The following is a 16537-nucleotide window of genomic DNA, read 5'->3' as shown; positions in this document are numbered from 1 at the left end:
GTTGACGATGGACTTCTCTGTGGTGGTACCGGTTCCAACCATGGTGCCAGGGAGGCTTGGTTACTGCTGGTGGTGATGCCACATTTCTCCAGTTTCCTGATTTTGGTTTGCATGTAGGTGGCGTTCTTCTGCTGCCTCATCTGCTTGGCAGTGACTCATGGCTAGTCTGTGTGTCATGAGAGCAAGCTGAGAAAATGGAGTCTATCTCGATTTCAAGGTTACAACGTCTGCTGTGGAGTTGGTGTACAAGATGGTTGAGGAGTGTCAGAGAAGTGCGATGGCAGGGTGTATCAGCTTAGTCCATGTTGCAGGTCGATTTGAATGAGTTCGCGATCTGTAGTCCTTTCAGGATGTTCTCTGCTTTCTTTAATCTCTGCAGCAATGTGGTGTTTGTGTTGCTATGCATAATCTTCTTGGAGATCCTTTGAGCAACCATAATGTGGAGGTGCCTGTGTTGGACTGGGATGGACAAGGTCAGAAGTCACATGACACCAGGTTATAGTCCAACAGGTTTATTTGAAATCACAAGCTTTTGGAGAACTGCTCCATCAGCTGAAGTTTGGCTATCTAAGAAGATAACCAGTCAGGAAGATAGAAATTAATCATATTAAGCAGCTTTATTTTCAGGAAGAGATTTATGAGCACAGACAAAATACTGCACATGTGGAGATCGGAAATAAAAATAGAAAGTGCTGAACAAACTCAGTAGACTTGGCAGCATCTCAGAGAGGGAGAGAGAGAGAGAGAGAGAGACAGTGTTAATGTTTCAATCCCAATACAACTCTTTTACAGTGTGAAGAGATGTGGAAATATGATGAGTTTTAAGCTGCTGAGAACTCTCTAATCTGTCCCCGACCTTCCCTTTTGCTCCATTTGCTCCTCCCCACTTTTTACCAGCATAAAATCTGTCACAATTGCACTATCCTTCAGATCCACAGCAGAGAATTAAGGAGCCTGGGGTCTGGTCAGAATATAAAGAACAGCAGAGAATAATTAAAAGCTTAATCGGTACTAATAAATTTCAGCTTGAGAGGAAGCCAGCTAGAAATGTAAAGCAGATATCAAGAGGTTCTGCAGGAATCTAAAGAAAAAAGGAGCAAGTAAAGTAAGCATTGGTCCTTTAGAGAGTGAAATTGGGGAGTTAACAGTAGATAGTAAAGAAATGGCAGAAGTCATGAATAAATATTTTACTCATTTCTTCATGTAGCGCATACAAAAATCATTCCAGTATAGCCTGTAAATAGGGAAGAGAGAAAGTGGGTGAAATTACAATTACCAGAGGCAGTGGAGATGTTGAGAAAGGTCAGTGTTGATCTAGTAGTAGATGGATTCAGCATATACGTGGAACCTGAATTTGTGCTTTCGGATGATGTTGTCAAGGAGTAGGAACTGGGTGAGGGCCATAGGTAAATCTTTTTTGGGGGGGAGCTTCACAAATAACTGGGCAGGACCAGAAAGAGAAGCCATTGCAGGTGAAACTCTGGCCAAAACTGGAGATGGAGCTGGACAAAGGGACTTTCACCCAGATTCCTAGAGTGAAGAGGCCTTGCAGGGTGAAGGTGTGCTCAACTACTTGAAAGGCTACAGACAGATTAAGGAAGAATAGGGAGGGAGTAGTTAACTCTGGAATACTTACATGCAATTTAATTTCAGACTTTAGATGAATACCTCCCTTATTGGACCATCCTGTAATCTGACCACCTCAAATATCCTCCTGAAGCCAATAGCCAACCTCTTTTTACAAATTCACTTCATCACAAACATGATATATCCCAAAGTGCATTAAAAATTATGTCTCGGTTTAAAATCTCATTTCCACTTCAAACTCTGTAACATGCCAATTTGAAACTGGTTGCAGTGTGAAAGGTGTCCATAGTTAAAAGCCATCACAGGTGGTCAATAGAGGACTCTAGTGGTAGTGCCCCTTTCTCTGGGCCAGAATTCGAGGCCAGTATTCCAGTCCCACTTTCTCTAGAGATATGTCATAACATGTAGAATTAAAAATATCTGTAACTGAGTCATAGAGTCATAGAGATGTGCGGCACAGAAACAGACCCTTCGGTCCAACTTGTCCATGCCGACCAGATATCCCAATACAATCTAGTCCAACCTGCTAGCAACCAGCCCATATCCCTCTGAACTCTTCTTATTCATGTTCCCATCCAGGTGCCTTTTACGTGTTGTAATTGTACCAGTTGCCAGGGTTGGAGAGTTTGAGCTGCAGGGAGAGGCTGAATAGGCAGGGGTTGTTTTCCCTGGAGCATTCAAGGCTATGGGGTGACCTGATAGGGGTTTATATAATAATGAGTGGCATGGATTGGGTAAATAGACAAGGTCTCTTCTCTGGGGTGGGGGAGTCCAGAACCAGAGGGCATAGGTTTAGAGTGAGAGGGGAAAGATTTAAAAGGGACCTAAGGAGCAACGTTTTCACACAAAGGGTGGTGTGTGTATGGAATGAGCTACCCTGGAGAGTTTTTCTTTTCCTAGTTCATTCTAACTGATTATCCATCAGAGATTTCCCATGCACAAACCACATCATTCTCCCGTTCATATATAACCTCTCTTGTCTGTAAGCTCGGCTTTCAGTAGAAGACTTTGGATTGGTATGTAATGGATTCCACCACAGCAACAGAATTACTGTCCAAACAAAATGACATCCCTAAGAAGATGTGTGTGCATACCATTCTTCAACTGAGTGACTCTTCAATCTCATTACATGCACCGTTGCTAGGTTACATTACCAGTTACTGCTCACATGTAAACCTGTGGTCAGAGGCATACAAGAGGGGCAATGCTACAGTCACTGCATTTACCAGCTGCCCTAGCTTGGTTTCTTTTCTCAATATCACCCCAATAGATCAAGACAGGAGGCAATGACCTCCTTCAATGTCCGTTCACATCACAAGTGATCCATTTCAGAAGAATTTCAGCTTGGAAATATGTTCCAATACATATTGCTCGATGTAATAATAATTTCTCATAGCTACATTAAATAGAATCACTGCTGTATAAACCACCCACTTGACCCCCCTCCGGGTGGATTAGCTTGATTATTAGCTGAAGCAATATTAAGCTGCTAATCCGCTGTCACCAGGCAAATATTGCCTTCTCCTTTACTGCTGACAGCTACAAGGAAAAGTAGATTATTATAAAATTCATCTAATGCTTTGAATATAAACAGATAACTCTTCACTTGCCATGCAGCTGAGCAAAATTCCCAGTTCTGAGTCGACTTTGCATTTAGTGTTTCTTGCACTCGCCAAAGAGTTACTGCAAATGAAGCAACTCAAGTACCCACACAGTGTGACCCTGGACAGCAGTGCCCTCCATTATCTGCACTTTTGATCTCCTGGAAGCTTTAGTGTTAGAACTGAGGGAGTAGCATGTACCAGAATGAGGTCAGGAGTACATCAGGGAGTCAAGACTGGAAGATAGACCTTCAATGGTTTGGTTGAGTACCAGCAGAAATCAGGCTGAAAGGAAAACTGGTAGGCAGTGAATTCAGCCCAGGAGATCAGGAAGAGTCATTTACAGGTAGCTTTCAGGTTTTCTATATTCCTTTATCTGACTGAGTCAAGTTAAAAAGCTGAAGTCTTAGTACAGATTGATAGCAAATGCCACTTGTCAAATTGCACCAATCAGATGATGTTATCTTTATTCTTACTCAGTCTCCTACCTCTAAAGCGATTACTGACTCATGCAATCACATTTTTATCTTGGACAGTCTTGTGCAAAATCTTAATAAATGCCTTTGGAAGTCCATACAGACGTTAATAGACACTTGCCCGAACAGTATGCTGGTGACTAATTCACTTAGTCAGACATGACCTACTGTTCACAAATACGTTTTTGTTCACCTTGTATTTTTCTAAATGCTCAATCACTCTGGGTCTAATCATTTCCAGTAACGTCCACACAATTGCTTCCAACCAAAGGACGTTTACCATTATATGTTGCCAATACAAAAGCAAAATACCAGGAATCCAAAACAAAAGAACAAACTCAAGCCTATCAGGCAGTGCCTGTGAGAGAAACAGAATGTAGGGGTATGGGTGGGTTGTGCTTCGGCGGGTCGGTGTGGACTTGTTGGGCCGAAGGGCCTGTTTCCACACTATAAGTAATCTAATCTAATCTAATCTGTAAGTAATCTAATCTAATCTAATGTTTGAGGCTGAATGACCTTTCATCAGAAGAGTTCTGAGAACAGGACATTGGGCTGCATTTTATGGTAGACAGCATGCTGGGTTGGGCTGGACTAAACAGGCTGAGGGCTCACCTTCTGCCATTCAGCGGGCATCAAGCCCCACCTTCCAGTGTTGCTTGCTGATTTAACTGGCCAACAGCTTTAGCTGTCCCAGCAGCAACGCAGCTCAGAGTAGAGGATGTCATGGACTACAAGGAGACACACACAGAAAACTAGCAAGTGGCAGGTAGGTCTAGGACATGTAGACGGGGAGAGATTGGAAAGCCTTAAAGGGAGGAACGAGGGTAACCGAGGGAAGAGGGATGGTGTGGGTGGGGATCGGTTTCGGAGGGCAAGCGATCAGGACTGAGGAAGTGGGGGGGGGGGGGGTGCACAATGCACATTGAGCACCCCCATCACTCTTCCCATTTTAAATATGGTCTGACTGCCACTGCCCAATATTTCTGATAGTTTTAGTCAACCTGCTCAGAGATGCTATTACACAGCTCTGGAGCAGGTGGGACTGTAACCCAGACCTTCTGACTCAGAGGTGGGGACACTACCAGAAGACCCCAGCTCTGCTCAGCATTTTATGGCAGTGGAGGTGATTGAGGCCTTTAATTAGGAGAAAGTGAGGACTGCAGATGCTGGAGATCAGAGTCAAAGAGTGTGGTGCTAGAAACACACAGCAGGTCAGGCAGCATCCGAGGAGCAGGAGAATTGATGTTTCGAGCATAAGCTCTTCATCAGGACTCCTGATGAAGATCTTATGCTCAAAGTGTCGACTCTGCTGCTCCTGGGATGCTGCCTGAGTGGCTGTGTTTTTCCAGCACCACACTCTTCGACTCTAAGGCCTTTAATTGCCAAGTCCTTGGTCAGATAAGGCATTCAATGGGCCCCGGGATGGGAGGCCTAATCGGCAACTTTCTCATCCACAGAATTATGGGGAACAGTTAGGGCTAGGCAGGAAAGAGATGGACCAAGCTCCTGACTCAGTTTATGTTCAAAATACCTTGATGACAGTAGCTGTAAAATTCAACTGATTTGGTCTGTTCCTCATCACAGGTGCTGCCTGACTCACTGAATCCTTTTTTCTCTTTTTTTAAAATATAATTTATCAACACTTTCCAGCATTTGCTGTTTGTTTCAATAAACCCTAGTTAAGTATGGTATGTCAACCTTACAAGATGTTCATGGAGCACTCATGCCTGATGCAAGGCAAGTCAAGGATTCTTTACTCATTGAGTCTGTCTGACTTGGATTAAACATAAGGATTGAAAACAAAAGTGGACCCCAGAGCCTGTCAGTTTGGTCTGTGTTTCAATAAGATCATAGCTAGTCTTTTGCCTCAGTTCTACCCACCATATTCCTTGAATCCCTGAGAGACTAAAGGTCTGTCTACCTCAGCCTGAAATCTATTCAACAGTTCTCTTCATTTCAGTTCAAACTGATCAGGTATTCCAGGTTCCCCAACCAGTCAATCTCAACCTCACTTCCAATGTTGTTCTTCCTTAAATATGGAGACAACGTTGCACAGTACTCCAAGATGAGGTCTTCCTGAAGCCCTGTACAACTGTAGCAGGATATCCTTATTCTTCTGCTTTAATCTCCTTGTAATAAAAGTTATCATGCTTGTTGCCTTCCCAATTGTTGTACTTACTTTCCAACTTTTTAGAATACACCCCAGTGACTCTGAACATTAATGTTTTCCAGCTCCAAGCCTTTTAAAATGCTTTTGTTTTCTTTTTCCAATCCACTACCAAAGTGAATAACCCTACATTTCTCCACATAATAATCTGTCTACCACCTGTCTAAATCTCTGCAAGCTTTTGGGTCCTCCCCACTGTTTATGTTCCCACCCAGCTTTGTTTCATCAGCAAACTTAGATACAATACTCTCTATTCACTGAAGTCCTAGAGTTGTACAGTATGGAAACAGGCACTTCAGTGTAACTTGTCCATGCTGACCAGATATTCTATATAAATCTAGTCCCATTTGCCAGTATTTGGCCCATATCCCTCTAAACCCTTCCTATTCATGTACCCATCGAAATACCTTTTAAATGTTGTAATTGTACCAGCCTCCTCAACTTCCTCTGGAAGCTTATTCCATGTATGCATCACCCTCTGCATGAAAAAGTTACCCCTTAGGTCCCTTTTAAATCTTTCTCCTTACATCTTAAACCTTCTAGTTTTAGAATCCCCTACCCTGGTGAAAGATCTTGACTATTTACCCTATACATGCCCTCATGATTTCATGAATTTTTCTATAACATCACCCCTCAGCCTCTGACGCTCTAGGGAAAACAGCCCTAGCCTATTCAGCCTCTCCCTATAGCTCAAACCCTCCAACCCAAGCAAAACATTGCAAATCTTTTCTGAACCCTTTAAAGTTTGGTTTATAAATGGCTAAAGTCTCTAGCACCAATCCTTGTGGCACACCACTAATCACAACTTGTAAACTTGAAAATGCTACTCTATTTCTACTCTGCTTCTTCCGTTAACCAATCCTCTATCCATGCTACTATCTTAATGTCATCTCCATCAGCCCTTACTTTGTATGGCACCTTGCTGAATGAATGCCTTTTGGAAATCCAAATATATCGACTGGTTCCCCTTTATCTATCTTTTCAGTTGCATTCTCAAAAACCTCAATATATTTGTTGAACATGATTTCCCTCCCACATACTTATGCTGACACTGTTCAATCATCTTATGGCTTTCTACGTGAATCATTAAGACTTCACTAGTAATATTTCATAGTTTAGAATCCTTACAATGTGGAACAGGCTATTTGCCCCAACAAGTCCACACTGACTCTCCAAAGAGTATCCCCTGAACACTATGGGCAATTTAGCATTGCCAATTCATCTAACCTGCACATCTTTGGACTGTGGGAGGAAACCGGAGCACCCAGACGAATTCCACACAGACACTGGGAGAATGTGCCAACTCCACACAGTCACCTGAGGGTGAAATCGAATCTGGGTTGCTGGCACTGTGAGACAGCAGTACTAACAACTGAGCCACCGTGCCACCCTAATAGATTCCAGCATTGTCCTAACCTCTAATATCAGGCTAATTGGCCTGTAGTTGCTCCATCTCCCTTTTTTGAATAGCAATGTTACCTCTACTAACTTCCAATCCATCGAGACCATTCTAGAATGTGTATCTATAACCAGTGTATCTATTACCTCTGTAAGTATCACTTCTAGAACTCTAGGGGTGTAGGTCATCAGGTCCTAGGAATTTGATCAGATTTAATTCACTTAAGATTCTGCAAATTCTTTTTCTGAGCAAAAATCATGCCACTGAGCCTTGTATGAATTAACACTGAAACCTTTCATCTTGTTTTATGTTGTTCAGGCTCCTAAAGAAACATTGGCCAAATCTGTCCTGGCAGAACTACCCCAGCAAGTTGTTCAATACTTCAAGCAAAGAAACCTACCGCCCGTCAATTCTGATCCAGCCTAACACCAAACCATCACTCTTTGGACCTGCATGATACCAAATTCCCCACCATGTCCTCTGAAAACGTTTACAGACTAAATCTTTGCATGTTTTGCAGCACATTTGTAATGTTTTCATTGTTACAAATGGAAATTTCCAATACTGAAGTCTTAATTTGTTTGTAAGGAGAATCTGGTGCTTTGTACAAGTATAAGAATTAACACTAAAAGTGGTCAACAACTTTCCTTGTTACCACTGTTAAAAGTATTGAATGTACCTTTGTAATATTGGGTGTTATGTATCCAAGTTTTTTAATTATTTTAACAGTATGAAAACAACATTATTGACGTAAAGGAAAGACAGAACTGAAAGTAATGAGTCTCATTTTGTGTCAATGTTGTCTGTATGATTAAAATAAACTGCTTTTTTGTCAAACTACTATGTTTGGATATTTTACACTATTTACCTGTAATACTTACAGTTGCAATGTTTCAGTAAATTAAGTTGAATTTACCAGAAGTTTTGGCTTTGACATTTCTTTGGAAGTACTTTTCATTACGGTTGAAGTGGCCTTAATAGCTAACTTTAAGAAGATTGCTTTTCTAGGAGATTGGCATTAGTTCATCACTACTTCAGTACTAAGGGTGACAAGAGGAAATAATCAATCTACCAGGAATGAAAGCTCAAATAAAGAAGATTCATAAGACACGAACAGGGGAGTGATGCGAAGCACATAATGTTAACTGAACCATGCAGAATAAAAGGTCTGCAATTGTCGTGCTTTCATCATCTAACAAAGGCTTGAATAAAGCTAAGGTTAGGAAAATGACCACTGGAGAATTACCCTGTTGGTCAGGCTCTAAACAACTGCTTACTCTCCAAACAGCTTGACTGCTTTTCTGGCACAGTGGTAACATCCCTATCTATAAGCTAACAGACCCAGTTTCAAGTCATGGCAATCAATTGGATTTGTCCTGCTTTTTAAGGGTACTTGTGAAACAGTGATAGTGTCCCTACCTTTGAACCAGGAGGCCTAGGTTCAGGTCTCACCTGCTGCAGAGGTGTGTAATAACATCTCTGAATAGATTGATTTGAAATTAAATCCATATAGCTCAAAGGCTCTTGTGGTGCTGTGGTAATGTCCCCTCCTTTGAGCCAAGAGGCCCTGATTTAGGTCTCACCTACTCCAGTGGCATGTAATAAGATCTCCGAATAGGCCGGTTAAGAAAATATCCAAAAGAATTGGTGGAATACAAAAAGAGAAAATACTCATGTAGATTCATGTATCATGCCAGCTCTGGCTCATTCGATTTCCCAGCCAAGGTTGAATGTGCTACTACTGCAGTGTTTCATCCCTGAAGCAGTAGAGTTAGTGTGATTAGTCAGGACGTGGAGTTTGAACATCAAAAAAAACTCTTCACACTTCCAGGCTGTATAGTATCACTATACTGGGTATCCTTCCGCTTTATTAATATGTTTTAGATAGTTAATCAAATTTGATATTTCCAAATTATCTTAACTTCCCTTCATTAAATTTAATTGATTTCAAATGGAATATACTGACTTGAGAGAATACTAATTGTTTTTATTCATTGCTAGGATAGGGCATCGCTGACAGGCCAGCAGATTTTGCCTGTCCCTCATTCCCCTTGAGAAGGTGGTGGTGAGCTGTCTTCTTGAACCACTGCAGTCCACCTGCTCTGGGTTCACACACAAAGCCATTGGGGCAGGAATTACAGGTTTTTGACCCAGCGACAGTAAAGGAATGGCGGTATATTTCCATGTAAGAATGTTGTATGGATTGGAGGGGGTCTTGCATATGGTGGTTATCTTCTGTTCTTGAGCTTCTAGATAGTAGTGGTCATGGGTTTGGAAGATGCTGCCTTAGGAACATTGGTGTATTTCTGAAGTGTAATTGTAGATGATACTCACTAACGCTACTGTTAATCACGTGAGATAGTTTGTACTGGATAATATCAAGCTTCTCGAATGTTGTTGAATCTGCACCCATCCAGGTAGGGGGAGCATTCCATTACAGTCTGACTTGTGCCTCAAAGATGGTGACTTTGGTGGGTCAGAAGGTGTGTTATGGGCTGCAGGATTCTGTATACCTGACCTGTTCTTGGAGCTATGGTACTTACATGGCTAGTCCAGTTTGGTTTCTGGTCAATGGTAATCCCCAGGACAATGATCAAGAGCAGACTCATGGGTTAACAACTGGCTGGGTTGTGTTTCTCCTGATTCTTACATAAAGTACGTACCTGAGCAATTTTCCATATTGTCAAGTAGATGCAAGTATTGTAGCTCCACTGGAACAGCTCGGCTAGGGGTATGACAAGTTCTAAAGCACAAGTCTTCAGTTCAATTACCTCCAGCCATTCACATGTAGTGAATCGAATTGGCCGAAGACTAGAATCTGTAAGGAGATTTGGAGGATTTTGAGATGGATCATCCAATCGGCACTGCTGGATGAGTGTTGTTGCAAACGCTTTGGCTTCATCTTTTACACTGATATGTTAAGGATAGGGATGTTTGTGGAATCTCCTCCTCCAGTGAGTGGTGTAATTGTCCACTGCCATTCACTACTGGAGTCAGTAGGACTGTATACCTTAGATGTAATCCATTGGTTGTCAAATTGCATAGCTCTCTAGCTCATTTGCTACTTATCCTGTTTGAAGCACGTGTAGTCTTAGGGTTTTAACAGGTTGACACCTCATTTTTAGGTATACCTGGTGCTCCTCCTGACATACATTCTTGCACTCTTCATTGAAGCAGTGTTGATTCCCTGCTTGATGGCAGAGTCGGGTGTTGGGGGAGGGGAGGTGGTGGTAGGATTTGCCAAGCGATGAGGTTGCAGGTTGTGTTGGACTTTGACTCTGTTGTTGCTGATGAATGCTCATAGCACATTATGAATGCCAAGTCATGCATTGCCACACTTGTTTATCGTCTATCCCATTTAACACAGTGTTAGGGAGATACTGCATAATGGGGGCTATTGTCAAAGGGAAGACAGTACTTTCTCTCCCCAAATCCTGTCTGACTGTTACTCTTGCCAATGTTGCCATGGAGAGATGTACCTGTGGCAGGCACACTGATGAGGATGAAATCAAGTTTTTTTGTTGTTGGTTTCCTCACCATCTCACCACAGACTAAGTCTAGCAGCAATGTCCTTGGGGACTTGACCAACTCAGTAATGGTGTTGCTTAACTACTCTGAATAACTGGCCCAGTAATTATATCTACTGTACCATTGCTTCTCTCAGATTTCACCGAATACATGGACAATAGTAGACTCTCTGCCCTAAACTAAAATAAAAATTAGATGATTTTTGATATAAAACAAAATGATTTAAATCTCTGCAGCAGACTCTGCAAATATGGACTTGTTGAAAATAATAATGATTGTCAGCAAAAAGGAAGGCTGAGCAAAGGTCATGCAATTATAAGATTAATTTCAAATGGAAAGTCTTTCATGAATTGATGATGTTCAGAGAAGTGAGAGCTATATAGCTTGGTGGCATATAGTACGATGTAAGCCCACTAAGCGACATTATCCAAGTAAATATCTACGTAGCTGCTGTGACAGGGAAGAGGGGCACAGGAAATTAATACACACCTCATACTTAAAGAAATGCTACTCCCAAAAGTAAAAAGCAACAGTAAGTTCTTTTTAAATATTCTACAAAACTGCATATGTTGCAAGTTTATAACTGATTCACTGGAAAGAAAATCTGGTAAAGTCATTTTCTCCAAATAAACAAATAATTATAGTAACAAGTGAAGACTGAAAACTTTAATGTCATACAAATTAGCTGAAGAAAATTATGTCTACAGTCTACCGGGGGGGGGGGCGGGGGGGACGGAGGAGAGGACTTGTGCAATACTGCCCTATATTCAACTTCTTAGATTATGTGCAGGAACCGCTTTATTGGACAAACTCTCCAATTTTCTTCCTTCAAACGCTTGCTTACCAATGACAAGTCAACAGATCAAGAAATCATTGTGAGAATACAGTCTGCACTTTCAAAACATATTTGCAATTGTGATGGTAAACACTAAACAGAGGGAATGTTCTCACTAGAGGTAAAGAGGGGAGACCAGAATCTGTGTGCTGTGGTCCTGTGGCAGTAACACCGATGGAGTAGAGGGAAGTCTTAATATGGCAAACAAGTGGCATGTCACGTCACATACAAATCAAACAAAAAGGAACATATTTGCTTGCCAGTTTAAAAAATAACAGGCCTGATGGACTTCATCATGCAGTATTTTATTCATAATTTAAGATCTTCTTTCCCAAAAAATTTTAAAACACCATTTTTTTTTAAATGCCACTTTTATATAAGTTTTTATTACCTTTTCTCTCTTTTGTTTTCAACTTAGATATTCAATTAATTATGTTAGGGTGAAAAACAGATGCAATTTGTGCGGAGGTAAATCAAATGTTTATCTTTAAAAAATTATGTTTTAAAAATCACATGGAGAAATGTCATTTAACATTTTTGAAAGCCAATTTTAACGTGAGTGTTAAAGTTCCAAGGTGAACAATGCGAATGATTGTGCATTACCACCTAAAGCTCTAAACTATTGAAAAAAAAAATTCAGGAGGTCAAGAACATGACAGTTTATAATTAATCCATATCTGTAGTAGAGTAGTAGCAAGCATTCATCTCATACTGGGACAGATATCAAACCTATACAACAAAAAAAGGTAGTTTTGTCCTTTCTGGGGTGAAGCACCATATGTAAATAGTATTCAGCCACCAGCTATTCATCTGTATTGCCATTTTTGTGAATAACAGAGTTACAAGGCAGCAATTTTCACATATTTGATCCCAACATGGGGAAGATACAAAGTCAAGTCCACAAAGCCACCAAAGTACTTAAAGCACAGCCATGGTATAATTAGGGCATTAGCTTTGCTTCGGGGAAGCACTCTCACACCGAGAAAATCATGGGTTAAAGAACTGGAGTTGATACTTCAGCACAGTAGAGGGAATCCAACTTTGGTGAAAAAGCTATCTTTCTGATTAATCAAAGCACCATTCTGCCTGCTTCAATGAGGGTTTAAAAAAATGTTTCATCAGAAACTGTTAGAATGAAAGGTCATGATCAACTTGAAACGCAAACTCTGTTTCTCTTCACAGATGTTACCTGACCTACTGAGTATTTCCAGGATGTTTTTTAATTTCAGTTTTCCAGGATTCATAACATTGATTAAACAAGAAGACTTTTAGTACCTTCCACAGGGGTGGATCAGATTTCACCTAGTGTCCTTGCCAAATTTAACTCTCAAACACAAACACTCAAAACAGCTTCACTTTACATTTATCTCACCTTGCTTTGTGAGAACTTGCTTTGTGCAAACTGCTGACACATCTTGTTGCAAAACAACACTGAATACACTTGGCTGTGACACACTGAGCTGTACTAAGAGGTGTGCAAGGCACTGTAAAAATAGAAACCTTTATTACCGCTAATCTATTTTTGCCTTTTTCTTTCTTTGAGGTTTCTGACTAACTGTAGATGAATACTTCATGTGAACATGCAAATTGTTAGTGATCTCAGCACTGAGATGCTGAAGCAAATTAGTTATGAGCAAGTTCAACTTGACATTTCACCGTGAAGACAGCTGTCTGCAGTGACTGTATGGCAAGCAAAGACAAGATACTATCCCACTGGAAGGCAGATAGTCAGAGACCAAAAAGCCCATCTGACAGGTCCACACAGGCTGAGGGACAGACATAAAGCGGTTAAGAAAAACACACCCAATCCTGATTTTCATGACATCACCTTTCTGGAAAGGCCTAAACATGGAGAAGGTAGCTCATGGGATATCAAAAAAACTGACTACATTAACTTATCTAAAAATAAAGATAAGTAGCCAAAGAAACCTACCCAAGAAAGCACACGAAGGAGAACATTGGGGAGTGACAGAGATTTTATTTACTTCTTAAATGGCCAGGGCCATCAACAGTGATACACACAGGTATCCTAATTTATTCATCACTGTACATTACCAGCCAAAGTATGGCTACCATTTCTATTGTCTTAACTTATAAGTAGCTGTATTACTTCAGCATGCAAGTGTAAAAAGGATTATTTACACTTAAAATGTTGACAATATTCAACAATGTATCTCGCCCTTGGATACAAGTCCAAAGGCATTCACCTCTACACAGTTAACTGCTGCAATATCTAATCAGAGTTTGAATCAGGATTCGAAATTTTGTATTCGCACAAGGTTGTCAGAGGTGAAGGAGCCAAAAACAAACCTTTTCTTTACCATTTTATACAGGAACCTGCTGTTACAAAGCACCCTTACACAAACAAAACACCATTTTGAATATTTCACTTCACGGGCTTTCAGGAATAGGGTGGGAACGAAAGACTGAAGAGATGATTCGACCTCCAGTGTTGATGATAATGTCACTGTCTGAGCTGGACTCTGCATCTGAGTCACTGCTCCCTGAGTAAGCCCCAAGGCCTGGGAGAATTCCAACACACACACTTGCTGAAGGATGCTGGATTGCTGTGCCAGTTAAGAAATCAGACTCTGGTTGACTGCAGGGGTCATCATCTGTAAGAAGAATCAAATTAAGTGACACAACACAGTACAGCCTAAAAATGAATAAAGATCTATGCACTTGTTGTTTTTCACTGTGTCTCACACCTGCACATACAACATGGGTGCTGGGGAAAATAAGCACTACCACTGTTTGGCGGGGAATAATAAAAGAAAAACCTGGGGATTGTAAAGAAAAAAATATATGAACAGCAGAGATCAGAATCGCCTCGGTAAAAAAATATATACAGTACAGCCTAACTACAGTTTAACTTTTTCCAATATCCACAGAAAGGTAGTTACACATCAATCCCACAATGATGCAAATAACTTTTAATACTACTGGATCTAACATGGTATTAGAAATTAGACATCATATTCTCAAATATCCATCTACTGACAACTGTGGGATTTTGATGGGGCTTGTTTTTAAAATTAATTTGTAAAATTCAAGTGCACTGCAAAAGCTATTGACACAAAGATATTTTGATCCTAACATTAAGCCCTGTGGTGTAGCAGCTAATGAAAAGCTTAAGTAACTCAAAGAAGGCGACTCACACAACATCTAATAATACTTCAAACAGTGATTTCTTTCCCACAGCATGAGCTCCTTCCTAACTATTCAGGCATCCTTGGCAGATGCACAAGGAACTAACTTCATCAACAATACCACCCACATGCAAGATCTCTTCTGCTTTGACAGAACTTAGCCCAAGTATGTGAACGGCTCTTCCAAACCATTTCTAGCGTGCATCCCACTAGGGCACAAATAAATCATTTGTAAAATAATTCATTACACCAGTGATTTCAAGATTTCCTAGCTCCTATTTTACAGAGTTTTCCTTTTTAGTTAGGTTTAAAACTTTGCAACCACCCTGTCTCTTCCTTGACCTTGCAGATGCCCTCACCAAACTACCTCCTTGTACTCCTCCCTTTCCCACCTATACCCTTGCACATTCCCTCCCCTTCCTAGCCTTTTGTTGCCTCCTTACCCTCCCATCTTCTTGGAGTTTCTGTTCACCCACTTTGCAGCCTCCAGCATCTCACCTCCCCACCCAGCTTCCCTGTATCCTCCCACCCCTGGCATCCTCGTCCGGGCAAGCAAAGACAAGATACTATCCCACTGGAAGGTAGACAGTCAGAGACCAAAAGGCCCATCTGACAGGTCCACATAGGCTGAGGGACAGACATAAAGGGGTTAAAAAAAAACACATCCAATCCTGATTTTCATGACATTACCTACTGGAAAGGCCTAAACACGGAGGAGGTAGCTCATGGGATATCAAAAAACTGACTACATTAACTTATCTAAAAATAACGTTGATAGTTGGTTAAGTAGCCAAAGGAATCTACCCAAGAAAGCACATAAAGGAGAACACTGGGGAGTGACAGAGATTTTACTTATTTCTTAAATGGCCCAGGGCCATCAACAATGATACACACAGGTATCCTAATTTATTCATCACTGTACATTGGGCCTTGCAAATCCAATTATCTCTTTCCAGCATCTTTGTCCCCTCCACATCAGCCAAGCAGATAGTCAGTCCAACAAAAAGGATGCTCTCAGCACTCCAAACTCAACAAAAAAGAGTGGCCACTCCAGCCTCCCGCCCTCTGCCTCAGGTTCTCAGCCTTAAGACTCCTGCTCCAAGCTTTCAGCAACCCCCTTACTGCCAGCATATCTAAGGCTCCAATTACAGGTGGTTTCTCTCTGACATTTGTTGTTGACCTTTCATCCACAAGCACAGGTGAGAACCAGCCTGTGACTGGGAAAAAACTGGGTGAGCATGTAGATGTACTGTACTTGCATTTCCAGAAATAATCTGACAAGGGTTTCCACATCAAAGTCAAGAGTGTGCTGCTGGAAAAGCACAGCAGGTCAGGCAGCATCCGAGAAGCAGGAAAATTGATGTTTCAAGCAAAACCTTTCATCAGGAATCCTTTCCACATCAAAGTTAATCACACAAGGTAGTGGTTCATGGCGTAGAGGGTGACAATATTTAGGCTTGCCAAAGGTAGGCTGGCTAGCAGAAAACAAAGTATGCACAAATGTGTATTTTTCTGATTGGCAGGATGTGATGAAAGATCTTTGCTGGACCTGTAGCCTTTTACAAATTCTCTCAATGATTTAGATGAGGGGATCAAAGGCATGATAGCTAAATTTGCAGATGACACAAAGCTAAATTGGAAAGAATGTTGTGTAGAAGGGCATAAGGAAGATGCAAACAGATATAAGTACTTAAAGTGCAGAAGTTTGGCAGATAGCATATAATGTGGGAAAACATGAAGTTAGCTTTGGCAGGAAGAATAAGCAAATGGGAAGTAACTACAGAATTCTAAAGTG

General features: G+C 41.1%; 2 protein-coding genes across 7 annotated transcripts in view; one reads left to right on the top strand and one right to left on the bottom strand.

Moving 5' to 3' along the window:
• cpne2 (copine II) overlaps positions 1–8151 on the top strand; it is a 272940-nt gene extending 264789 nt beyond the window's left edge. For all 3 annotated transcript variants that reach the window (XM_043707144.1, XM_043707142.1, XM_043707143.1), the window contains one exon: positions 7549–8151. In XM_043707144.1, coding sequence (XP_043563079.1) covers positions 7549–7656 — 108 coding nt within the window. In that variant the 3' untranslated portion in view covers positions 7657–8151. The remainder of the gene's footprint in view (positions 1–7548) is intronic.
• Positions 8152–13551: 5400 nt separating this feature from the next.
• The window catches only part of psme3ip1 (proteasome activator subunit 3 interacting protein 1), a 129620-nt gene continuing 126634 nt past the window's right edge, over positions 13552–16537 (bottom strand). For 3 of the 4 annotated variants that reach the window (XM_043707147.1, XM_043707145.1, XM_043707146.1), the window contains exon 7: positions 13552–14208. In XM_043707147.1, the coding sequence (XP_043563082.1) occupies positions 13985–14208 (224 nt within the window). In that variant the 3' untranslated portion in view covers positions 13552–13984. The remainder of the gene's footprint in view (positions 14209–16537) is intronic. The other variant, XM_043707148.1, reaches the window with a different exon arrangement.

The sequence above is a fragment of the Chiloscyllium plagiosum genome, chromosome 17, assembly GCF_004010195.1.
Source record: "Chiloscyllium plagiosum isolate BGI_BamShark_2017 chromosome 17, ASM401019v2, whole genome shotgun sequence".
In the NCBI taxonomy this organism is placed as follows: domain Eukaryota; kingdom Metazoa; phylum Chordata; class Chondrichthyes; order Orectolobiformes; family Hemiscylliidae; genus Chiloscyllium; species Chiloscyllium plagiosum.
This window is presented reverse-complemented; position numbering and strand designations above follow the sequence as displayed.